This window comes from Phyllostomus hastatus, unplaced genomic scaffold, assembly GCF_019186645.2.
Source record: "Phyllostomus hastatus isolate PE091 unplaced genomic scaffold, TTU_PhHast_1.1 phas_scaffold_216, whole genome shotgun sequence".
NCBI lineage: Eukaryota > Metazoa > Chordata > Mammalia > Chiroptera > Phyllostomidae > Phyllostomus > Phyllostomus hastatus.
The window spans coordinates 13,989,912-14,017,266 of NW_025334018.1; the positions used below are offsets into that span (position 1 = coordinate 13,989,912).

At 38.8% G+C, this 27,355-nt stretch overlaps 1 protein-coding gene across 2 annotated transcripts in view; it reads left to right on the forward strand.

The window, feature by feature from the left end:
• The window catches only part of SLC16A1 (solute carrier family 16 member 1), a 41,355-nt gene extending 15,447 nt beyond the window's left edge, over positions 1 to 25,908 (forward strand). For both annotated transcript variants that reach the window (XM_045861736.1, XM_045861735.1), the window contains 4 exons: positions 8,968 to 9,228; positions 15,964 to 16,107; positions 21,061 to 21,927; positions 24,125 to 25,908. In XM_045861736.1, the coding sequence (XP_045717692.1) occupies positions 9,012 to 9,228; positions 15,964 to 16,107; positions 21,061 to 21,927; positions 24,125 to 24,396 (1,500 nt within the window). In that variant the 5' untranslated portion in view covers positions 8,968 to 9,011 and the 3' untranslated portion in view covers positions 24,397 to 25,908. The remainder of the gene's footprint in view (positions 1 to 8,967; positions 9,229 to 15,963; positions 16,108 to 21,060; positions 21,928 to 24,124) is intronic.
• Positions 25,909 to 27,355: the final 1,447 nt, after the last annotated feature.

The window sequence follows — 27,355 nt, forward strand, 5'->3', positions numbered from 1 at the left end:
GAATTGTAATGCCAGAGAAATGGAGAAGTACTAGCTGGAGATTAAAATATCTTTCAAGACTTTTCTTATTGGTGAGAATGCTCCCAGCCATTCTCTTGGTAATCTTCATCCCAATATCAAAGTGGTGTTTCTTCTTCCAAACACCATCTCATTGACCAACAAATGGATCAAGGAGTTTACAGCAGCATTTATGACCTTTATACCTGAGGAGGACCTTTTCCTAAGCTACTGCTGCAATTGAGGATTACACTGATGTAATTCTGGAAGGGTCACATCTCTAACTTCATCAAGCACCTTGGTTGGGCTTGGGTGATGTCACAAAGGAATGTATGAATGGCATATGTAAGAAGACATTCAAGAGATTCATCTATGACTTAAAAGATTTGCCAAGGATGAAGAGGTTGCAAAATTCCACAAGGCAGTGGTTGAAATGGCAAACAACTTTAACATTGGTGTGGATGAGGATGACCTAAAGGTGGTTCCTGGAAATTGAAACTGGAACAGGAATGTATAGCTGAAGAAGAGGCAAGAGAATGGGGAACTGCAGAAGAAAAAAAAACAAAATTCATAAGCAAATTCACAGAGAAGGGTTTAGCATAAGCTTTTGTAGACCTCAATAAGCTCTTTTAAAAGTTTGAAAATAGCCCTGGCTGGTGTAGCTCAGTGGATTGAGTGTGAGCCTGCAAACCAAAGGGTCACTGGTTTGATTCCCAGTCAGGGCACATGCCTGGGTTTTGGGTCAGGCCCCAGTAGGGGGTACGTGAGAGGCAACCACATATTGATGTTTCTCTCCCTCTGTTTCTCCTTCCCTTCCCTTCTCTCTAAAAATAAATTTAAAAAATCTTTAAAAATTAAAAAGTTTGAAAACAAGACCCAATACTGAAAGCTCTTCATTAATAGAGAGGAATATACAGGGTATATTATCTGCTTATAAGTAAATCTATGATTAAAAATAAAAACAAGCCAAGCAAAACACCATGGGTAGATTTCTGAAAAGAGTGACACCTGCTCAAGAAGAGCCTCAGGCAGGTCCTTCAGGAGTATTCCAGAAGGCACTGTTATCTGAGCCAGCAGCTCCGTGGGTGTGTTATTGTCTCTGAAGACCTTCCAGTGGGATAAGATCTGGACGTGGAAGACAGTGATAGTGATGATCCTGCCCCATGTAGACCTAGGCAAATGGGTGTCTTTTTTTTTTTTTACAAAGTTTAGAAAGTAAAAAATAAAAATTTTAACAATAGGAAAGGTTATAGAATAAGGATATAAAGAAAATACTTTTGTACAGCTGTACAATGTGTTTTAAACTGTTATGTCAAGAAGTTTAAAAAATTAAAATTTATAAAGGAAAAAATTACTATAGTAAGGTAAGGTCAATTTATTGAGAAAAGGAAAAATTTTAATAAATATAGTATAACCTACGTGTGCAGTGTTTATAAAGTCTGCATTTGGCTGGGCATTGTCCCACAGAGCGCAAGGTCTACAGTGCCATTCCTGGGCAGGGCGCGTGCCTTGGTTGCACGTTTGTTCTCCAGTCAGAGAGCACACGGGAGGCAGCCAACTGATGTTTCTTGCTCACATCAATGTATGTCTCCCTCTCTTTATCCCTCCCTTCCCCTCTCTCAAAAAAAGAAGTCTACAATTATGTGTGGTAATGTTCTAAGTCTTCACATTTACTCCCCTTTGACTCACTCAAAGCAGCTTCTAACTCTGCAGGTTCCGTTCATAATAAATGCCCCATACAGGTGTACCACTATCTTTCATACCATATTTTTAATGTACCTTTTCTATGTTTAGTTATGCTTTCATAGAAAAATACCATTGTGTTAAAGTTGCCTATAGTATTGAATACAGTAACATGGTGCAGTTTTGTAGCCTAGGCAGTAGGCTATTCAGTACAGCCCAGGTGTGTGTAGTAGGCTGTACCATCTATTTTTGCGTAAGTGCACTGTGATGTTGGCACAATATCACCTAAGGATGCATTTCTCAGAATGTGTACCCATTATTAAGCAAAGCAACCATGACTGTACTTAAGTATATGTCTATAAACAATATAATATTGTTCTGCATGATTGAAAATTTTATATAAATGGTATACTGCATGTGTCTGGATTTTGGAACTAGGGCTCAGCATCTATTACAGCCTCTTTTCCAGTGTACTCTGCTATATTGCCCAGGCTTTAAAACCACAAACTACAAAGAAAAAAAGATAAAAACTACATTTCCCGGGTTCCCTTGCAACGATATTTCTGGATTTGATTTGAGTTCTGCTAGTCAAATGCATCTGTGTGACATTTGTAAGGCAGAAGTAGAATAGATGTCTCCATGTTTAAGCACTGGCTTTGAGATCTTGAGACACACAGGACATGTGGGACCCATTTTGATGGTGCCTTCATAGGAGGCAAATGTGGTTTTAGAACTTTAGAGCTATCAGCAGACATTAACAGCCTCTACTTGTGGTGACTTCCTGATTTGGATGATTGTCTGATTTTGGCAGTTTCTTATTTTGCTTGTTCTCTAATTGTGGCAATAGTGGTATGACACTGGAATCAAGGACTTTCTGGTTATAGAAGGAGGAGCTGTTTCCAATGGCCTGAGTAGTGCTTTGGAAAGCTTCATGGGTCCATAGGGCAAATGTTAAAAGGGCATGAGTCAAGGGCCTCAAGAGAGAGAGCTCTGATGACACCCTGTTCTTCTGGGCTAGGATTCTAAAGGGCTGTGCCGTGGGACAAAGGGTGAATAGGGGACAAACTGGTCCGGGGACAAACTGGTCTGCAAACGAACTGCGACCTCGAAAACATCTTGACCCTTGGAATGATGTTCTTAAAGACATTTTGGGTTTACATAGCCCTAGGTGAATGAAAATCTTCTCTGGGGAAAGATAATGTCCTAGGCCTTGAATTCTTAGTACAGAGGAACAAAAGGATGGGAAACACAGAAGAGAAAGAGTAGATACCATGGGAAAGTCTCCCCCACATCCTGTTGGAGTCTCAGAAGTGGAAAGAGGGAATGGGGAAGAACCAATATATTAAGACACAGTGGCTGAGTTTTTTTAAGATTGATGAGAATTCTGTTTTGTCACTGTGATTATTTATGTAATCTGTATTTTCTAAGTAGTAGTTTTTTAAGATTTTTCTCTTTATCTTGTTGGGTTTCTTCATACTATACATTAATGTTTTTCATCAAGTCTCTATCTTGAGCCATTAACCCTTCAAAAAATTGCCTTTCCATTCTGTTTTTCCAAAGTCCCATTAGATGTATGCTGGATCCTCCCATTCTCTAAACTCTATGTTTCCAAATCTTTTTCTCATTGCTTTATAATCGACCTCTCCACTGAATTCTGACTTTTTTCTTCAAATGTATCCTGCAGGTTCACTGTCTCCTTCCAGCTGTGTTCAGTTGCTGATTAACCTATTATTAATTTCATTGAGTGTATTTTTCTAGAAATTTTGTTTCAAATCAATTAGTCGAATTAATTTTTGTACTGTTTTTAATGTTTTACATCATGCTTTTAGCCATTTTAAGTGTCCATATCTAATGTCTGTAGTTCTTGAGTGTCTAATCCAGCCATGTTGGCTTGGCTTTACTTCACTTATGGTTACTTACTGTATTTTGCCGTGTATAATGTGCTTCCATTTATAAGGCGCACCCATGTTTTTGGCCCAAACTTTCAGGGGGGAAAAACTTGTTTTAATTTTTTAATTCATTCTTATTTATATTTGGATACTTGTTTTTTGTATTATAAAGGAATTTCAACATTTATTTTGAACATATATTTATGGTACAGAAAATTTTATGTAACAAATAATTACAAAACACAAGAATATATACAAGACATTTTAGGTACTACTGATGTATAATGCACACCCTTATTTTTCCCTCAAAAATTTGGGCTAAAAAGTGCACATTATACATGGCAAAATACAGTAATTGATTCTTGATGCGTTTTGAAATTTTAGATTGTTAGTTTGTATTTGGTGGGGTTTTTTCCCTGTGAAAAATCCTTGCTAGTAAAATCAAACATAATATATCCTTGGAAGAACAGAGGTTTTCCAGACATTGCCCTGTCAAGCATAAGCTCACACTGGAGTGTAGATGTGAGTTTTTGGGAGAGAGTTTTCTGTCCTCTTCTTCACCCTCTTTCTTTTCTTCTGCTTTCTTTTAACCACCCAGAGAGCCATGATGAAGAAATCTGCCTGCCATCTTCTTTTGCTTCTCTATTGTCTCCCTGGGCCACTGAAGAGATTTTATCCCTTGTTACTGCCCTTGCACCATTTTTGTTTTTAATCAGCTTATTCAGTTAACTTACATAACTGAAATATACAGGATGATGAGTAACTACTTCCACAATCATAACAGAGCATTTATATCACCAAAAGGGTTCTCTAATGCCCCTTTGCAGTTAGCTTCCTCTCCCCAAGTCCTGGTCTGTTTTGTTACTAGAATTTTGCCTTTTCTAGAACTTCATATAAATGTAACCCTATGGAATATAGTGTTACATCTAGCTTTTTACATTTAACAATGCTTTTAAAAAAAATTCTCACCCAAGGATATGTTTATTGATTTTAGAAATAGAGAAAGAGGGAGGAAGAATGGGAGGGAGGGAGGGGGAAACATCTATTGGTTGCCTCCCATACATGCCCTGACTGGTGATTGAACATGCAACTTTTTGCTGCACAGGACAATGCTTCAACCAGTTGAACTGCCTGGCCAGGACTTACTGTAGTGCTTTTGCAATTCATCCATGTTCTTGTGTGCACGAATAGCTCTTTTTATTGCTGAGTAGTGTTCCATTGTATGGCTATACCATGATTTGTTTATCAATTCACTTGGTGGATATTTGATTTGTTTTCAGCTTTGGGCTAATAGGAATAAAGCTAGTAGAGAATTCTCATTTAAATCTTTGAAGGTATATGTTTTCCTAGCTTTTGGATAATAAATGCCTAGTAGTGTATTGATTGGGTCATATGTTAAACATACATATAAATTTATAAGGAACTGCCAAAATGTTTTCCAACCTGGCTGTACCATTTTGCTTTACCACTAGCAATATGAGAATTCCATTTGCTTCACATGCTCACCAACTCTTGGTGTTATCGCTCTTAATTTCAATCATTCTAGTAGGTGTGTATGGTATCTCATTATGATTTCAATTTGCATTTCACAAATAACTAATAATTTTGAGCACTTTTTATATGCTTACCACCTGTGAATCTTTGGTTAAGTATCTGTTCAGATCTCTTGCCCATTTTTTAATTGGGTTGTTAGTCTTTCAGCTGTTGAGCCACAAAAGTTCTTTTATGTTATTGATATGTGTTTTGTTGGATATATGTTTTATACATACTTTCTCCCAATCTGTAGCTTGAAATCCAATTTATAAATTTATTTTTAAATCCTCATTCAAGGATATATTTATTCATTTTAGAGAAGGAAGAGGGGGAAGACAGAGAAACATCAGTGTAAGAGAAATATCAATCCATTACCTCCTGTAAACCCACAGCTTTTTGGTGTACGGGATAATGCTCCAACCAACTTACCACCCAGCCAGAGCACAATTTATAAACTTTTGGTAAAAGTGCTTCTATGTGCCTTCAGAAATCTTTGCCTAATTTAAATATTGAGTCTTTTAAACCATGCGGATGGGTATCTATTTAATTTTTAAATTTCTTGGTAATATTAATATTGGACTTCCAGATAAGATGGAAGTGTATGTAGATGCACTTTGCCTCCTCGCAAAACGAAAAGAAGGATAACAACAAATTTAAAACAAACAAATTAAAATAACCAGAACTGCCAGAAAATTGAACTGTATGGAAGTCTGAAAACCAAGGAGTTAAAGAAGAAACATTCACTCAGACTGGTAGAAGGGACAGAGAGGACACACAGCAAGGCTGTGGCTGGTGGACTGGGCGGCCTCACATTTGCATGCAGATAACTGGGGAGCGAGACAGAACTTGCAACCCTGGGTTCCAGTGTGGGGAAATGAAGCCTCTCAAAACCTCTGACTGAAAACACCTGTGGGAGTTGCAGCAGTGGGAGAAACTTCCAGCCTCACAGGAGAGTTCATTGAAGAGACCCACAGGGTCCAAGAACATAAATAAACCCATCTACCTGGGAAACAGCACCAGAAGTGTCCAGTTTACTTGAGGTAGCAGGGGAAGTGACTGAAAGCCAGCCAAGAGCTGAGCAAATGGTATTGTTCCCCCTTGGACCCCTCCCCCACAGGCAGCACCACAATTTAGCAATGTGGGTTGCCCCACCCTGGCATATACCTAAGGCTCCACTTGTTACAATGTAATAGGGGAGCTGAGACCAAAAATACATGGCCCTAATGAAAGAACAGATCAGAGCTCCAGAAGAAATACAACTAAGTGACGAAGAGATAGCCAGCCTATCAGATTCAGAGTTCAAAATGCTGGTAATCAGGATGCTCATAGAAATGGTTGAGTATGGTCGCAAAATGTAGGAAAAAGTGAAGGCTATGAAAAGTGAAATGAAGGGAAATGTATAGGGAACCAACAGTGAAGGGAAGGAAACCAGGACTCACATCAATGATTTGGAGCAGAAGGAAGAAATAAACAGTCAACCAGAACAGAATGAAGAAACAAGAATTCAAAAAAATGAGAGACTGAGGAATCTCCAGAACAACTTTAACTGTTCCAACATTCGAATCATAGGAATGCCAGAAGGAGAAGAGGAAGTGCAAGAAATTGAAAACTTATTTGAAAAAATAATGAAGGAAAACTTCTCCAATCTGGCAAAGGAAATAGACTTCCAGGAAGTCCAGGAAGCTCAAAGAGTCCCAAGGAGGAACACACCAAGGCACATCATAATTGACCCAAGATCAAAGATAAAGCGAGAATCTTAAAAGCAGCAAGAGAAAAAGAAACAGTTACCTACAAAGGAGTGCCCATAAGACCATCTGCTTATTTCTCTAAAGAAACCTTACAGGTAAGAAGGGGCTGTAAAGAACTATTCCAAGTCATGAAAGGCAAGGACCTACATCCAAGATGACTCTATCCAGCAAAGCTCTCATTTAGAATGGAAGGGCAGATAAAGTGCTTCCCAGATAAGGCCAAGTTAAAGGAGTTCATCATCACCAAGCCCTTATTATATGAAATGTTAAAGGGACCTATATATCTAAGGAAAAGAAGATGATCAAAATTATGAACAGTAAAATGACAACAAAGTCACAACTATCAACAACTGAGCCTAAAAAAAATAAATAAGAAAACTAAGAAAACAACTAGAACAGGAACAGAATCACAGATATGGAGATCACATGGAGGGTTATCAGTGGGTGGGGGGGGATGGGGGGAAAAGGTACAGGGAATAAGCAGCATAATTGGTAGGTACAAATAGACAGTGGGAGGTTAAGAATAGTATAGGAAATGGAGAAGCCAAATAACTTATATGTATGACCCATGGACCTGAACTAAAGGGTGGGGTGTGAGTGGGAGGGGGGTTGCCAGGCAGAGGGAAATAAAGGGAGGGAATGAAACTGTAATCAATAAAATATATTTAAATATGAATAAATTTATTGGTAATATTTTGTGGTTTTCAGTGTAGATACCTTATACATCATCTGTCAGATTTACCCCCATTCCATTGCTTAATGCTATTATAAATGGTATTTTTTTTAAATTTCAAATACCAATTGTTACTGGTTTATAGAAAGTTGACTTTATTGATATTACAGGATGAGACCTAGTTAAGTTCATTTTTAGTTCTATGCCTTTTTTGTATATTACTTAGCATTGCCTACATGGACAATTATGTCATCTGTAAATAAAGACAACTTCACTTCTTCCTTTCTAGTCTTTATGCCTTTTATTTCTTTTCCTTACCTGCAAACACTGGCTAGAACCTCGACCACAATGTTGAGTAGAAGTGGTAAAGCTATATCCTTGTTTTTAGGGAAACTTCCCCTACAGATTCTTTCCTTACTACAACGTCCATTGCACTAAATTGTTTGAAGTGTTCAGATGGGTTGGAAGGAACAGTGGTTAGGAGCTGACTACTACACAAGTACTACACTATGGAGCCGGGATTGTGTTTTGGACTGAAGAATGTTGTAGCCAAGAGTGAGCTTGTCATCTGTGACCTGTAATATAACCTGCATGGAGATCATTGAAATGAACATGCTAGCTAACATACCACTGTAGGATGAGTTGTAATACAGGGTGGATGCTGACTTGGAATAACTTAAAGGAGACCTATGTGAGCAAACAGGTAGACCGATCACCAAACACTGCCATCTTCTCCTTATTCATAATCTAACAGGAAGTTTCGTTTTCTAAACATGCTATTCATTACTAGGTGGCTTCAAAAAAAAGGGATAATCTTTTATTCAAAACTACCATCTTTTGACATAGTCTTCCAACCCATTAAATGAAATGTTTGTGTTCAAAATGATCTATTTTGCAAATTGTTATGTATCTACTAAGTCAGGTACCTACTTCCTGATACTTTAAGTCAGCATATAAGAGAAGGTAAAAGGAAAGTATTGAAGAATACATTTTGGCAAAGGGAAAAACTTACAAAACCTATATTGAACTGCGGAACTTTTGTAGGATATGTGCTAAGTGAATTTTGCAAGCAGATAAGTTAAAGGAGGCATTCAGTTAATTCCTCAAAGTGTCAAATTGAATAATTTGAGGAATTACTAACTTAGACAAGTAGGCTTATTTGAAATGTAAAGGCTACATTTATTGAAAAGGATTTATTTTAGTTATGGTTTCTTACATAGTGAGGAGCTGTCTTCCTTTAAGCTACTAAAAACTGTGGGCAGTACCATGGCACTAAGACTTTTTGTGATAGTATCCTTAGAAGATAATGTCTTTTGGTCAGGGAACATTGAAGAACAATTCAGTGACTTGAGAGCTTGGTGTAGTGGGTGGATTGTTTGTTGTCAGCAGTACTAGGTGGGAGTGCTTTATTGCTGACATACTATTTTAATTTTATATCCTTCAGACACTTGGATTTGAACTGCATTTTGGAATTCATCTACCCTTAAAATGCCACCAGCAGTTGGAGGTCCAGTTGGATACACCCCCCCAGATGGAGGCTGGGGGTGGGCAGTAGTATTTGGAGCTTTCATTTCCATCGGCTTCTCTTATGCATTCCCCAAGTCTATTACTGTGTTTTTCAAAGAAATTGAAGGAATATTCAATGCCACCAGCAGTGAAGTGTCATGGATATCCTCCATCATGTTGGCTGTCATGTATGCTGGAGGTAAGTACCACTGAGGCCTGCATTTTTAATGATCGTTCTGTGTCTCATTCAGGTGTTTTGATGTGTCATTTCTTGAAGCTTTATATTTAGAGTCGCATTTTTCATTACTGTTAGCAATGACAACTTTTGCTCTATTTTTTCCACTATAGTTGCCTGAAACAGAAATGAGAAATTGTGATTTGCTTTCACTATCACTGAGCTTTAAAAAGCTCTCAGAAAAATTACACATGCACAACTGATTTTTCTTATTGTTCTCTGCCAGACTCTTGAGATGTAAACATGAAAATTTTTTAAAATTGATGTTGGAGAATTAAAGTAAATCAGGTCATCCTGAATAGCTAATGCAGTCTTAGATAAAAAAAACTTTTCATGGTGTTAGAATTAAAGAAATGAAAAAAATCTCCCTCCCAAATCTCAAATTATTGGTCTTAAAATCATTTCATCTGCATCTTAAACTTAAGTTTTATCATTTTTCCCCCTTCTGCCTTGATATAAGAAGGAAATATGGAGAGTTTAGCCAGTGCTGACTTAATAACATCCTTTTATTTTTTTCCCCCAAAGTCTAAAATATTTATTCTCTAGCCCTTTACAGAAAAAAAGTTTCTGACCCCTGCTCTAGCTCTTTATTTCCTTCTTTTTTTAAAAGTATATTTTATTGATTATGCTATTACAGTTGTCCCAATTTTAACCCCTTTGCCTCCTTCCACCTGGTAGCGCCCCCTTCCCTCCAGCAATCCTCCCCTTAGTTCATGTCCATGGGTTGTACATTTAAGTTCTTTGGCTTCTCCATTTCCTATACTATTCTTCACGTTTCCCTGTCTATTTTTTACCTACCAATTATGCTTCTTACTCCTTGTACCTTTTCCCCCATTCTCCTGTCTCCCCTGCCCCACTGATAAACCCTCCAAAGGATCTCCACATCCTTTTCTAGTTTGCTTAGTTTTTGTTTAGACTCAGTTGTTGATAGTTGTGACTTTGTTGTCATTTTACTGTTCATAATTTTGATCATCTTCTTTTCCTTAGATATATAAGTCCCTTTATTATTTCATATAATAGGGGCTTGGTGATGATGAACTCCCTTAACTTGGCCTTATCTGGGAAGCACTTTATCTGCCCTTCCATTCTAAATGATAGCTTTGCTGGATAGAGTCATCTTGGATGTAGGTCCTTGCCTTTCATGACTTGGAATACTTCTTTCCAGCCCCTTCTTACCTGCAAGGTTTCTTTAGAGAAATCAGCTGATAAGCCTTAATGGGCGCTCTCTTGTAGGTAATTGTTTCCTTTTCTCTTCCCACTTTTAAGATTCTTTATCTTTAACCTTGGCGTTTTAATTATGATGTGTCTTGCTGGGTCCTCTTTGGGTCCAACTCATTTGGGACTCTGTGTTCTTCCTGGACTTGTATGCCTATTTCCTTTGCCACATTAGGGAAGTTTTCTTTCATTATTTTTTCAAATAAGTTTTCAACTTCTTGCTCTTCCTCTTCTCCTTCTGGCATTCTTATGATTTGGATATTGACACTTTGGGAGATGTCCCAGAGTCATCTTATTTTCTCCTAGGTTTTTGAATTCTTGTTTCTTCATTCTGTTCCGGTTGACTGTTTATTTCTTCCTTATGTTCCAATTCATGTATTTGAACCCCGGATTCCTTCCCTTCCCTGTTGTTTTCCTGTAGATTTTTCTTTATTTTACTTATGGGAGCCTTCATTTCTTCCCTTATGCTTTTGCTGTACTCTGTGAGTTCTCTGAGCATACTTATCACCAATGTTTTGTACTCTGCATTTGATTGGTTGGCTACCTCTGTTTTGTTTAGTTCTTTTCTCTGGGGTTTTGTTCTATTGTTTTGTTTGGGCCATATTTCTTTGTCTCCTCAATTTGGTTGCCTGTTTGTTTCTGTGTATTAGGTAGAGCTGCTTTGACTCTTGTCAGTGCACCTGTTAAGTTGTGTGAGGCAGAATTTTTAGGTATTTGCTGAGGTGGGGCAACGTGCTTCACCACTTTGTGACTTTGTATGTGGGGGGGTCAGAGAGGGGACAATACTGCTGTCTGGCCGCTGGAGCCTTGCTCAGCACTTGCCCTGTTTCCAGTCACTTCCCCCCTTCCTGTATGCTACTGGTGTTCCTCTGGCTGCTTCTCCAGTGGTGGTTCCCAGGGTGCATGAATTTGTGTTAGTTCTAGGACTTTGCAGGCCCTTTAGACGGAATCTCCTGAGAGACTGGCAGTTTCTACTGTAGCCCCAACCCCCACTGGTTTTTACAGCCAGAAGTTGTGAGGCCTCATTCTCCTGGTGCTGGAACCCTAGGCTGCGCAGTCTGGCCTGGGGCAGGGATCACTGTCTCCCAAGGTTTCCCTCCTGGCTTTATCCACCACTGTGAATGTGGGACTGCCCATTCTGCCCGCTGCTGCCGCCACACCACGTCCTCTCCATCCTGGCTCTCCGCCTCTACCCCTCCTACACATTTGGATGAATTTGACTTCTTTAAAACCTTAGTTGTCAATCCTCCATACAGTTCAATTTTCTGACAGTTCTAGATGTTTTTTGTTTTGAGGTGGTGATCCTTATGGTTGTGCAAGGGGGTGAAGCATGTGTACCTATGCCATTTTGACTGGAAGTCTGTGAATAACATCATTTTAATTACTGTTTGTTTCACCTTGGAACACCAGACCACAATTTAACGTAGAAAAGTCAAAACCTACTATACTACTTAAAATATACAGTTGCTTAGTTAGCAGAGATCTAAAGCCAAATGTATTTATTTACTGGGATTGACACTTTCCTACGTTGCTTATTTAGGCAAGTTTTCACTTCTGGTAATCTTTGTTTTTGGTAGCAGTTTAGTACTTCAGATCATTTTCATGTAGTTCTTTAATAACCAGTATAAATGTTCTCCATTTCAACTGTTAACCTGGGCCTTAGGCTTCTAACCTGGTAGCAGATTCAACCAATTTTTGTTTTGCTTTGTTTCTAATTTTTATTTATTAGAAAGAGAAGAAAGGAAGAGAAACATCAATTATTTGTTCCACTTATTTATGTATTCATTGGTTGCTTCTTGTATGTGCCCTGGTGAGGGATCAAACCTGCAACCGTGGCGTACTGGGGCAACACTCTGAGTCGCCAGGGCACAATCAGTTTTTATTAGGCACCACGTACATGTTCCGTACTAGATTAGGTGTTGTGATAGAGAACACTCGTCTTGAGCCTTGCCTTTGGGAAGTTTACGTGTATAATCCTGTTGAGACAATAATATAAACTCATGAAACAAATAAGTAGTTGAAGTCATAACCGAATTAAATGCATCATTTCATTGCACAGAGAACAGGTGACCTGGTTGTCTTTGAGATCATTTGGGTGACTGGGAACAGGTGTGGGAAGACATTTTTTTCTGCTGTATGTACCTTTCAAGTCTTTTAAATTTTGAACATAAGCCTGCTTTGTGAATTAAGTACTTTTTAAAAGAACGTAAGTGCTTTTAAAATACAGGCTCAGGACTCATATTAAAAAGGAACTTTGGGCATTATCTAGGTTCTGAGAGCTAGTAATTTTGGAGGCCTTTAACTCCATCTGCCAGGGTTTCTAATCAGATTTTGACTATGATGGCTTGAAGAAATTGGTATAAACATTATCCAGAGATACTCCAGGTGCTTGGTGTAACTTTAAGCTGACTGCAAACTAGAGGTTCACTATTGCAATTCCAAGCTGCCAAAGAACTTGAAAGCCTCTTACATTTTGCGTCAGCAGTAAGTGATGTCAGTTCTGCTAATTGCACATGATACTTTCTTTTGGGAAAATTGTTCCTTCTTTGTCCTCACCCAGAGATAACTAGCACATTTCTCCCAATTTTGTTATAATAGGCCTACGAACTGTATCCCTCTCTATTTTTAATGATAGCTAATTAGGGCCATCCTTCCTGAAATAACTCTGAAAGACAAATTGCCTGTCATGAGCCTTGTGGCAGAATTTCTACTAAATGGGTTATTTTGTTTTGATTGGTTCCTAAATAGTATGTCCCCTAAGAATTATCACTTTTACAACTACCATAATCCTTTAACTTGTGCATTAGGGCCACACCCTCACCACTAGTGTGCTTTGAGCTGTGAGTGATTCAGGTTTTCTGTTTTAGAGCTTTGGTTCACAGATACTTACTGACGCTTGTTAGAGTACGTTTTAGGGGAGAAGATCTTAGAGTACGTTTTAGGGGAGAAGATCGTAGTTGCCTACTGATGGTTTGTTTCCTGGCTTGAGTCTTTTCCTGTTTTTCTAACATGAAAGTGTAAATCTGTGTATGTTTTCATACCTACAGCGATGGCATCTTAACTTTCCCTCTCTAAAATACTGGAAACTTTACAACATTAACTTAAACATCAAAGAGTCAACAGTGTGGCAATATTTTGATCTTTGTAATTCTGACTATACAAAATTTGTCTCATGAGTAATTTAGGTGGAGATATTTCATTCTTTCACCTCACACAAGCTATCAATCCAAACTGCTTCCAAACCAGCTGCAATCTGATATTTGTATGAAGTCACTTAGAAGGGCGACGAAAACTTCTTCATACGTGTGTACTTGGTTGAGCCTGAAGCCTGCTATGGCAGCTGGGTATTGACTCAACACCTTAGAGAGAATTGGTCCTCTGAAACACTAGGATATCAAAAGCATTAATTCCTTCTTGCATGTTTATTAAGTGTATGTACACACACACACACACACAAAGTAGGTACATACATACCATATTTTGATTTTGGGTTCCCTGTGGCCAGAGCCTGTTCTTTAAATCCTAAAACACCATAGTGCCATTCTAAATACTACCATTAGAATATAATTAACTGCAGAATTTTCCATAGTATTTATGGAAATATGTCCACATATGACCAACAATATGTTCTGATTATATATGGTTTTTAAAATAGACTTGTCATCTTCTAGGGAGCTAAGTGTATAATAAACCAAATCAAGTCGTAATTTACTGTGCTAGTAGAAGAGAAATATGATTTGTATGTCTTCTGCTTTACGACTTAATTCCAAAAATATAGAATGCGTGTAATGGGAAGAACATGGGCTACGCTTGAAATTTGAGTCTCACTAGCTTTGTGACCACGCAAATTCAAACACGCCCTTCCCTAATGCTGCCCTGTAGTGACCCTGTCTTACCTATAGTCCTCTGTTGGGTTAGCCAAAAAGTGTATATGGTTTTTTCCATAAAATAAAAGACACATTTTCATTTTCACCAATAACTTTATTGATTTGGATATATTGAGTATGTTGGCTATCTCCTGCATGGTATACATTGATTTTTCTCAGTTAATGTCTCAATTTTATTGCTATCAACTTCAACCGGTCTACCTGACTGTGGAGCATCATCCAGCAAGAAATCTCCAGGACAAAACTTCGCAAACCACTTTTGACACGTTTGATCAGTCACAGTACCTTCTCCACACACTGCACAAATCTATTTTTGCCTTTCAATTGCATTTTACTTTTCTTAAAATAATAAAGCATTATATGCTGAAAATGTGTATATATTTTTCCATCTTCAGTATTAAAATGGCTACATAAAAATTCACCAATTTTGATAAGTTCTTTTTAAATGCATGCTGATATGACAGCTCTCACAATGCAATCTAACATAATTGTTTCTAATGAAGTTAAAAGACAACTAAGGGCTACTAAAGCCATCTTATGGAAAAAAACAAATGAACTTTTTGGCTACCCCAATACTTTAACCGGACAGACAGTTATGGTGTGATGTAAACAAAGTTTTCATTTCCACAAGTGAATATTCATGAATTAGAGACATAAGTAGTATAAATAAATGAAATTCAATTAATGTATTTTAACTTGTAATCAGTAAATATTACTAGTCTATGTAAGAATTGCATTGTGTTATAGCTTTTAAACCACTGTTTGCTTTGGATAAGACTTTTTTAATAATTAAAACAAATTTGGAAATGGGGAATTATAGATTATATCTATTGGTAGCAAATAAGAGGACATGTGAAATGTATAAAATCCTTTTCTTCTTGACCCTTAATAATTCATTTTTTATTTGGTTCCTTCTCTCACATTCAAGATAAACTTTTTTTTATATGCATCTATTTAGCTGAAGAAATTTAATATGGTTTTCTTAGCTAACACTCCATTTCCTACCCTCTTGAGGTGTTAGACCCAAGGATATTTTGGCTATTATCTGACTTAATCTCCTACAAGCATGTTTTTTCACAGTATTAACTAACACAAAGTAGTAGTATAGGCATGGAACCAGGTTAGCTCTCTAAAAGACAATTCAGCTCAATACCTGAGACATATAGATGTAACTGCAAAACTAAACTTGGAAAAAATAATTATGTATTTTTGTCTTTTTAAAAAATATAACATAAACCACATTTATGATAGTGTAAGTAAACCATCATATCCTAGATCGTCAAGAAGCCCATGAACATCCATTACCAGTACGTTTTCAGCCTGTTGTGCCTTAGAAGAGAAGGATTAAGGGTCTAGTCTTTTATATTTTAGTAAAATTCCATCCAATATATCTAGATGTACAAGATAAACAATTTATGGTGTTTTTTAACCTATTTCCAGTACATAAACCTCTTGACTATGAAAGAATTACAGAAAGCAGTTGCCTTCTGTTGTACCATTTATTTTGGAGGACTTGTCAGTGTCACTAATGCCTTGTGTAGATCTGAGGGGGTAGGTTCTTTTCCTCTGTACCACTAAATTTTTGGTTCTTTCTTAGGTCCTATCAGCAGTATTCTTGTGAACAAATATGGCAGCCGTCCAGTGATGATTCTTGGTGGCTGCTTGTCAGGCTCCGGCTTGGTCGCAGCTTCTTTCTGTAACAGTGTGAAGGAGCTTTACTTGTGTATTGGAGTCATCGGAGGTGAGTTGCTGCTGGTTCATTTTCAAGCATTAATTTTTACTGCCGACTATTTGGTGTTCACCTGCAACTGTCTTTGGGATCTCTTGTGAAATTCCTTCCTTATAGAAATTACCTGATGATTATTTTAAAGAGCTGTAAATACATTAAAAGTGCTAGTAGGTGTTCATTGTTGGATGAATGAATTGAAAAAGATGATTGCATTGCTCGTCCTAAGAATAGTCCGTGGTAGTAGGTAAAATGTGTGTGGCAACTTGTTGCCAGGGTGGTTACTGGTTCTTACTCTCTCTCCTTACCTCTTCCTGTCATGGGGGATGGGCTTCTATTAGAGGAGGAGAGAGGGTTAAACTTAAAGCAAGAATTATCTTGTAGAATGTCCACGTACATTTCTGAGGGACAGGATCGTCTTGAGAGTTCCCCCGCCTTTTTAATAGCCAAAGACTACTCATAATTTTACAATCCAGAGAACATGACTGTTAACATTTTGATGTGTATCCATGCAAACTTTCTTCTGTGCACAAATAACCTTTTTTAGAACAAAAAAAGGATCAGATTATTTGTTTTATAGCCAGTCTTTTCCCACCTGACAGATCATGCACATCTATGTCATGAAATATTCTGATAGAAAACTTTTAATCTCTGTTTTCTCCACTGAATAGGTATATGCCATAATTTTATTTGACTCTTAGTTACTTATTGAATATTTAGGCTTTTGGGCATTTTTTTTCACCCTGTATTATTAGTAAATAGTATTATTGATAGTCCTTTGTGGATATGAATATTTTCTTGAGATACATTTATAAAAGTGAAACTGCTATGTTTTTTAAATAAATATAAGCTAAATTTCCATCCAGAAAGGTTGTATTTATTTATAAAAGTTCCACTATAATATATGAAACAGGATATACCTTTGGCAATAATGGGATATTATCTCTTAATCATTGCCATTTTAACAGATGAACAGTATCTCGGTTTTAATTTTCATCCCTTTATTAGGAAAGTAAATATTTTTATGTTTGTGTCTGTATTTTTTTAAAGAAATGCTTATTGACCAGTTAAGTGTTCAGTTCAGTATTATTCTTTTTAAAGATTTAATTATTCATTTTTACAGGGGGAGGGAGGGAGAAAGAATGGGAAACGTCAGTGTGTAGTTGCCTCTTGCACACCCCCCAATGGGGACCTGGCCCACAACCCAGGCATGTGCGCTGACTGGGAAGTGTTTGGTTTGCAGGCAGGCACTCAGTGCACTGAGCCACACCAGCCAGGGCTCAGTTCAGTATTGTTATGTATATTCACATCAACACCATTAGTCTCCAGGGCACTTTTCATCTTGTAAACACCATTTTTTTCTGTCTTTGAATTTGGCAATTCAAAGTACCTCTTATAGGTGGAATCAAACAGTTGGGTTTTGTTTTTGTTTTTGTTTTTTGCTACTCAATATTGTTTTATATTAGTTTCAGGTGTACATCATAGTGGTTAGACGATCATAGTTTATAAAGTGATTACCTGATATTTCAAGTACCCATCTGGTACCATACATGTTTATTACAATATTATTGACTATATTCCCTCTATTGTAATTTATATCCCTGTGACTGTTTCGTAACTCCCAAGTTGTACTTAATCCCTTCACCTTTTTCACTCAGAACCCCAACTCCCTCCCCTCTGGCAACCATTGGTCTGTTTTCTGTATCTGTGAGTCCATTTCTATTTGTTCGTTTGTTCTTTAGATTCCACCTGTAAGTAAAATCACATATTTCTTTCTCTGACTTATTTCACTTAGCATAATATCCTCTAGGTCCATCCATGTTGTTGAAAATGGTAAGATTTCATTCTCATGTCCAAGCAATGAGTAATGTTCCATGTCCAAGGAACATTCTCATGTTCCATTGTACATACAGGGGCTGACAAAACTAGGTTTACAGCTATTTGTATGGAAAAAGACATGCAAAAATACAATTAAAAAAAGACATACAAGTTATGATTATAACAGCTGTATTAACTCAAAAGAATGTCACAAGGATACCTAGAAGATTGTACCCAAGTGCACTATGCTGTTGTCACATTCTTGTGAGTTAATAGAGCTACTGTAATAATCATACTTGCTTGTCTTTTTCCATACATGTAAATCTACTTTTGCCAACCACTGTCTGTACCACAACTTTCTGATCCACTCGTCTATCCTTGGGCACTTGGGTTGCTTCCATATCGTGGCTATTGTAAATAATGCTGCACTGAACATAGGGGTGCGTTTATCTTTTCGAATTCGTGTTTTGGGTTTCTTTGAGTATATACCCAGAAGTGGAATTGCTGAATCATAAGGCAGTTCCACATTTAATATTTTTGAGGAAACTTCATACTGTTTTCCATAGCGTTTGTACCAACTTGTATTCCCACCAATAGTGCACAAGGGTTCCCTTTTCTCCACATCCTCAAACATTTGCTGTTTGATAATAACCATTCTGACAGGTGTGAGATGGTGTCTCATTGTGGCTTTAATTTGCATTTCTCTGATGATTATGGATATTCAGCGTCTTTTCATATGTCTTCTTAGGAGAAGTGTCTATTCAGATCCTTTGTCCATTTTTATTTTTTTGAAGATTTTATTTATTTTTAGAGAGGGGAAGGGAAGGAGAAAGAGAAGGAGGGAAACATTAATGTGTGGTTGCCTCTTCACACACTCCCTACTGGGGACCTGGCCCACAACCCAGGCACGTACCCTGACTGGGAATTAAACAAGAGACCCTTTGGTTCACAGGCCTGTGCTCAGTCCACTGAGCCACACTAGCCTGGTCTCTGCCTGTTTTTTAATTGGATTGTTTTAAGTTGTCTTTTTGTTTGCTTTTTTGGTGTTGAGTTGTATGTTTTTCATAAAATTTGGGTACTAACCCCTTATCGGATGTGTTATGGACGAATTACCTTCTCCCAAAATCATACCGTTTTTATTCGCATTTGACTGGTTAATTCACTTAACATAACGTTGTAAAGGTCCATCCACTTGGTCACAGCATGTGTCCAAATGGCTTAATAATATTCCATCGTATGCATGTACCACACTTTATTTACCCACTTGTCTGCTGATGGACACAAGCTGCTTCTGCCTTTTAGGTATTATGAACAACGCTGCTGTGAATGTGGGTATACAAATATTCTCAATAAATTTTTTACTGTTGAATTTTGTTTGAAAAAAATGTTTAGTCTTTTACAATGTTTTTCCATAATTAAATGTCTACAATTTTTAAGTATTGAAAATTTTCAGTCTGTGATTTTCTTATATATTATTCTTAGAAAGTTATTTTCCACTCCAAGATTATGAAAATATTTGCCTACTTTTAAAAATATGCCCTTTTAAAAAAATAAGTAAATAAAAACATGTCTCCCCCTGCTTTTTACATTTAAAACTTGAGGAACGAAATACTTTGTTCCCACATGATCAGTCAGTTTATTCATTTACTCTGAAAATATTCTGAGCAAACAACCGTATTGTGTCAAGCACTGTTCTGGATGCTGTGGGGATAGAACAACACGTCAGGCAAAGTCATGGTCCTTCCTGGAAGGAGGCAGACAGCACCACTCACAAGCACGTGGGTGAGTAAGTAAAGGATCAGGCAGTGACGAATGCTGTGCGCGGCCTCAGTGTGGAGTGCTCCTACAGGGAGAACTGAGTAGTCAGAGAAAGGAAGGTGGCACTTCAGAGATGACCTTGATGCAGATCTGAGGAACGACATGGAGCTAGCTCTGTGAAAATCTAGGGGAAGATAGGCCCTAAGTCAACTGCATGCTTATTAGCACAGGTAAGAGTGGCCCAGTCTGAGGTCAGGGAGGGAGGAAGCACCACGTAAAGGTTATGGATAGAGAGCCATTAGCAGGTTTGAAATAGGGGAGTGTCCTGCTCTGGTGCATTGGTTTAAGCCCATGTGAATAGCTTAAACACAAATGGTGGAGAGCAAGAGGGGCAGGAAGAGCATGTAGAAGTTATTTATTTGTACTAGCACTATTTATTGAATAATTATCTCTGCGGTGATTTAAGATGTCACTTTTGTTTAACATTAAGTGTTTCTATATTTCAGGTATGTTCCTGAACTTTGTCCACTTTCATTGATCAGTGTTTACCTATCAGTGAGTCAGAGAGAGCCACACTGTTCTAATGACCAGTAGCTTTTAGAAGTCCATTTAAATTAGTCTCACTCCTCCTCCTCCATCGCCAAAAATTTCTTGGTTGGCTCCCATGTATTCTCTAAGTATGTGTTAGGGTCCCGTTACCTCATCTACAAGATGAAATACATTCACGTTTTCATTGGAATCACATACAATTTGTGCATTCATTTGGAGAGTATTAACATCTTGACAGTGTTGTGTTTTATTATCCAGACACCTTATGTGTGTCCTTTTTAATTCTCCAACATTTCAGGAAATTACACAATTGTAGCCATTATTAATTCTAGTATTAATTTCACAACTTACAGTTTTGGGTGCTATTGTAGAAGGGCTAATTTCATATTGTATTTTCTGTTGTAATACTATTTTCACTCTGTTTGATGACAGCCTACTCTATTGTCCCCTATAGTTATTGGTGATTTTCCTAGATTTGACAGATATTCACCTTTAAATAGTATGAACAATAACAAAAATAATATTTATCGAGCATTTACCACATGACAGGCACTGGGTGCTTTACTCGTAGCAGTGCTGTGTGCCTGTCGTACATGTTAGGGAGTGGTCACAGGAGGGCCAACGTGTGTGACATCACACAGACAACGAGTCGTGATGCGAGCTTTGACCCCACGTAGTCTGGACTTAGAGCTCATAACACGTCCTTCAGTAATGCGGATGTTTGTCTCTGTCTCCTTCCATTACTTACACCTTTATTTTAATTTATTTGTCTGGCTAAGTAATTCCAAGTATCTCTCTGACGCTGATTACGGCATGTGATTCTTTTTTCCCTCTCCTCCCCAGGTCTCGGGCTTGCCTTCAACTTGAATCCAGCTCTGACCATGATTGGCAAGTACTTCTACAAGAGGCGGCCACTAGCAAATGGACTGGCCATGGCAGGCAGCCCCGTGTTCCTCTCTACCCTGGCCCCCCTCAATCAGGCTTTCTTTGGCATCTTTGGCTGGAGAGGAAGCTTCCTGATTCTTGGAGGCCTCCTCCTGAACTGCTGTGTGGCCGGATCCCTTATGCGACCGATAGGGCCCCCACCAGTCAGATCGGTGAAATATCAGTCCAAAGAAACCTTTCAGGAAGCCGGAAAATCTGATTCGAAACAAGTGGGAAGTGATGCAAACACAGACCTCATTGGAGGAAACCCCGTCCAGGAGAAGGAGTCAATCTTCCAAACGATTAATAAGTTCCTGGACTTTTCCCTGTTCACTCACAGAGGCTTCCTGCTGTACCTCTCTGGAAACATGATCATGTTTTTTGGACTGTTTGCTCCTCTGGTCTTTCTTACTAATTATGGCAAGAGTATGCATTTCTCTAGTGAGAAGGCTGCCTTTCTTCTTTCCATCCTGGCTTTTGTTGACATGGTAGCCAGACCATCAATGGGACTTCTAGCCAACACAAGGTGGATAAGACCTCGAGTTCAGTATTTTTTTGCTGCTTCTGTTGTTGCAAATGGAGTGTGTCATCTGCTAGCACCTTTGTCTACCACCTATGTTGGGTTCTGCATCTATGCAGGAGTTTTTGGGTTTGCTTTTGGGTGGCTCAGCTCAATATTATTTGAAACACTGATGGACCTTGTTGGAGCCCAGAAGTTTTCCAGTGCTGTGGGATTGGTGACCATTGTGGAATGCTGCCCTGTCCTCCTGGGGCCACCGCTTTTAGGTACAGTACTTCTCCTTATCTCCGTGTTAACATAAAGCAGGCAGAGATGGGGAAGGTGACAGAAAGCAGAGACCAGCGAGCCTCTTGCTGGAGGAGAGCAGGTCTTGCGGGTTTCTGTACCTCCAGTGCCTGGCACAGCATAACTGCTCAAATACTTACAGTGTTGAATTAAACTGAACCGTCAAGCTAAGAGGGGAGTAAAATATTTTTACAAATGACATTGTTTCTTAAAATGTTTCCTCTCTGTAAAACATACATGCTTATTACAAGAAAACATGTAATATATAACTCCACATGTAAAGTACTGGTGGTAACTGCATTTTTATTAAATAATAATGTAGTTTATTTTAGTAGTAATAATAATAGCTACCGTGTAAACTCACCATGTACTGGCCTATTTTCCATATCCTCTTATACCTCATAAGACTATGAGAGTTCCTACTTCATAAGTGAAGAAATAGAGGATTCGCAAAGTGATATAAGAGTTTTTGAGATCTTGCTCCCTGGAATATATCATCAGCTTGGCGCCAGTAAACTCACATAAAAATTCAACCAACAAAAAAATAAAGAAAAGTGAAATAATTTGCCTTATATCACACAGCTAGTAATTGGCTAATTTGGGCACTATTTCCTAAGGTTATTAAATACTTCATTTTTTATATTGCTAGCTCAGTAGGTAGCACATAGTGAGAAAAAGTAATGTGACCCCCCCTTCTGGACGAAACTCCTACTTTCTCCTGCCACACCCAGTGAGTTGCCAAATCTTGTCAGTTTCCACTTCCTAAATCTCTTTCTAAGATACACATTTCTCCATTGCAATACCTCCCTTATCCACACTTTCTACCTCTAACTGCTCTGCCTTTATCCACTCTAGCTAGCCTTTAATCTGTTCCCTACTCCACAGGCAAAATTATCCCTGCAAATGCAAATGTGATATTTCAGCTCATTAAAACTCTCAAGTTGCTTTCTAGAGTGGTTTCCTGTCATTCTTAGGGTTAAGATCAAATACCCTAATGTGGCCTTCAGGGCCCACCTCTCCCTCCAGCCTCATCCCCGCCCCCGCCCCCCCACACCAGGTACACTGGTCTGTGCTCTCCTCCAGCAGCCCGGCCCTTCTCCCTTCCCCCTTCCCCTTCCCCTCCTGGCCTGCCTCCTACCACCTGCCTTTGTACCCTGTTCACTGCCTGGATCCCTGACCCATCTCCTCTCTCCCAAGTAGCTCCTTCCTCCTGTAAGTCTGGGCCTTAGTTTACTCTTGAGAAGCCTTCCTGACCCTGCTTACTGATCCCAATACTGTTTTCTGCTTTCAGACCTTCCTGATAGCACTTGTCACACTCAGTGTAATTATCTGAGTAACACTTCTCTCCTCCACTGAACTGTAGATGTATCCTTTGCTCACCTTTCTCCTCAGGGCCCAGCAGACCCTGTGTCTGGTGTCTGGAGAGGCTGAATACTCTGAGCAAGTGATGCTCTGAGTTAGAAACACATGGAAGCATATTGAATTGGTTCTATGGATAGTGTAGAGTAGGGTTGTCCCGAGTTGATTCCGTGAGATGCCAATCTGATGAGATGCTAATGAATTTTACTATAACAAGGATTAACAAGGATTTCAATGCAAAAAACCCCTTGGAAACACCAAGTTAAGCAGATCTCTTTACTATAAGACCTTGCAGAGCCCTCAACATGCTAATATGCATTGTGAATCTGTAACAGAAAAGAATAAGCTATGCCATTTCTTCAAAATATTTGACTTTGGGAACATTAGGGAGGCATCCTGTAGCACAGAGGTTACAGCTGCAGCTTCAGGGTCCAACTTCCTGGCTTTAGAGCCAGCCTGTTACTAACTTTGTGACCTTGGACAAGTTACTTAAGGCTCCTGTACAATAATGATAGAATCTGCCTGTTGTGACGATTAAGCACTTTGAATGCTACAAAGGTATTGCTGTTAGGTAGCTTTTAGCACAGGACCAGTGAAGCTGTTAAAAAATAACAATACTCAAGGCCATCCAAAATCCAGTGTGACATCGTAAAGAAAAGGGCGGATAGCTTTTAGCAGTTCCTTTGTAAACCAATTTGTCGTTTGAGAATTGGGCTGACATCTTTCCGCGTTGATCTCTGAGCTTCATTTGGGACCGGGTATAACTTTTATCCCTGTAACTATTGGTGGTTGTTTTCTTTCTTTTTTGGACATCTTTAGGTCGCCTCCATGACCAGTACGGAGACTACAAATACACGTACTGGGCCTGTGGCATCGTTCTCATCATCGCAGGCATCTACCTCTTCATCGGCATGGGCATCAATTACTGGCTCGTGGCGAAAGAACAGGAAGCAGAGAGGCGGAAGCAGAAGGAAAGAGAGGAAGAGGCCGGTGTTGCTATTGAGAAGCCAAAAGAATTCACCAATGTAGCAGACGCTCCAGAGCAGAAGGGCACAGAGGGGAGCCCCACAGAGGAGGAGAGTCCAGTCTGAACCATGGGGCTGAAGGGTGAACGGGGCAGCTTGTGACCCAAGATACCGGAAAATGTTCTACTGGCCTGCAACCTCCCAGTGGTGCTCAATGCAAATAGTGGGCATTTGCCTGGAAACCCTGCCGGGTGTCCCTTGAGGAAATTTTTGTTTCACTCCTTACATTTATCCCAAATTTAAGATGCCATATCCTTTGGGGAGGGAGTGGTTGGCAAAGAATGAGGGAAAGAAGTTGGATTTTTTTTTTAATCTTAGCTTTTAACAGTGTCATGAAGATTATAATATGTGCCTTAAGTTTTAGTCTTTAGAATCTTTAGGGAGCCTTAACTTTTTAAACCATTCTGCTGAATTATCTGCATTCCGTTACAAAGAAAAATAACTTGTTTGAAGCAAATCTAAAATTTAATTTTGCTTCAGTGTTATTTGTAACATATTGTCAGACATTACCACTGAAAGGTTGACTAGAAATAGTGGTTGAAAGTTTTATAAAATCCTGGCAAAGGTATTTTCCCAGCATCGATAGTTGCCTGGCATATATATGTGCCTGCCTGCTATATATTTAGGAAACTTAAGGCATAAAACCTTGGAAATATCTTGGCTATTCTAGACACATTGTACTCACCAACACTCTTCTGGTATCTTTTCTTAGGATGCTTATTAGAAGCCCAGTTCTTGAGTTCATTAAATTACTATTTTTGCACCCCTTTTCAAAGACTTTTTTTGTGTGTGTTTATAGATCATTGTCCCTTCTGAGATCACTAAGTATTGTTTTTTCACTGTAAAAATTAGTATTAAAATATACAAAACTACATATTTTATTTGTGCCTCCTTAGTGTAAATCTAACATATATCTAATTAAATGTAGACAGATATTTCGAACAGCAGCTGAATTCAGCTTAGTTTTTTCAAAAACCTCAGTTAAACTGTGAGACTTAGAATCTTTTTTGTTGTTTTTTTCTGGAATTTTTCCTCTTTGATTCATAGCAGTTCCATTTATATCCGTGTCTAGCTTAGAGCTGTGTGAAATATTCAGTCTTGGGGTGTTTAGGTTTTGTTTTTGTTTTTTTTTTTAATGTCTGCTAATTCAATATAGTCAGAGATTTGGCCTCAGGCAAACATACAAGGATAGGATTGGGAGGGACGCTGCTAAGTATTTTTAGTTCAATAAATAGCTCCCCTTTTCTGAGACATTCTTAAAGAAAATTATGTTTTGGTTAGAATTACTGGACACATTCTTAATCTCCCCACAAATATTCTGACCCCCTTTCACTTATTTGAAAAGTAGAGAAATGGATTTAGTATAAAGATAGGAGGGAAGATGGACCAGAATAAAAAGTATTTTTTAATCTAATACCTTTTAAATTGAGATAGACAGGAATAGACATTCAGTGAATTATATATTATATTCAATGTATTTTAAAGTATTGTAATTGACAGAGTGAAAGTATAGATTAAACACTTTGTATAAGAAGAGGCTTGCTTTTCCAAATAAACTTTTTTTCCTTTTTTTATAAATACTTCTTCCTCCAAATGTTTTATTTGAGGAAAATATTACTGTTTATTTTCATTACTAAGATTCAGTTTGACCCTTGCTAATATTAAATTAAATCATCCAGATTATCTGCTCTGGGCTTTGTGTATATGGTTTATTTTGACTTTCTCCTTTCCTCTTTACTTAAAGACAAGCAAGAGGGTAATTTTGAAACAATCTCTCTGAAAGCATCCAGAGCAGTTACCCATAAGGACACAATGAAAACTCCCTTCCTACGCCTGAGTGTCTGGCGTGGCAGAGGGAGGAGGCGTTTAGGGGAGGAGCCTGCTGTGCCTGTTGGCAGGCTTCGGCTCTGGTTTGGACTCTGCCATTTTCCATGGGCCCGAGTCTGGAACCTACCTCGCGCCTCTTTCCCCTTCTACAAAAATGAGGATCACTGTCAGTGAGGGAATGTAAGTAAAGGAAACGGGGGAGGGGGGAAGAAACGGATAAAACACATGTGTAGGATTATTTTCCTCTGCCCCATTTGTTAAGCTATATTGGTCTTTGGTCAACAACTGAATCTTGTTAGTGAAGGGAGGGGTTCGTGATGCAGATTAATTACCACTCACCAGAAGGAAAGTTTCTGAAGCCGCTGTATTCGGAAGCAAGGGTTACAAACTGGTTCAGAGCTGGGACTGAAGTATTTATCGCCCAGTCTAACCCTGACCTTCTCCCGCTGAAGATACAGGCCCGAGGGATCCACTAAGATGAGCTGGGGACCAGAGCCAACACTGAAACCCAACAGAGGTCTACTCCGCGCCATCTGTTCGCGGTAACAAGCAGCTGCTCCGCTGTGTTACAGTGCTGCGCTCAACAAGGAAGCCCCGGAGGCTTCCCCATGCAGGCTGGTGCCCCTTGCTCCATGTGAGAACTAGTTTCAGTTCACACAGGTTTCAGTGGCTGCTTTGGGAAAACAGATGTACGCAGAGTACCTGCCTTTCTTTACTCTGCCCTGCACCCTCGGGCAGTCCGAGAGACACACACAGCTCTTACATCGTTGTAATGCCCCGAAAGGCTCCCAGAGGAACACGCTGGAAGGCAGGGACCCGGCGGGCCGGACGACCGAGGATGCTCACAGCACCACACATACCACGGGTCACACTCGACCTGTGGGGAGCCTACGTGACCTCAGCTGGCCAGGGTAAAGGAATAATTTGTACAAAAAGTTGAGGGAAGGATGATAGTAAGACAAATTATGGAAAATTCAGAGAGGTATTTTATTCTTGATTTAATCACACCCATGAATAAGCTTCTGGATTCTTGGGTTGCCTGAAATTGGAATTTTATGTTTGTACCACAGATATATTTGTTAGTACAGAGTATTAATCCTGTATTTTAATAAGGAAAAAATAGCCATTTAATATTTTTGTATAAGCCAATGTTTTATTGTATTGAATTTCAGATTGATAACTGGGTATTAGTTTGTCT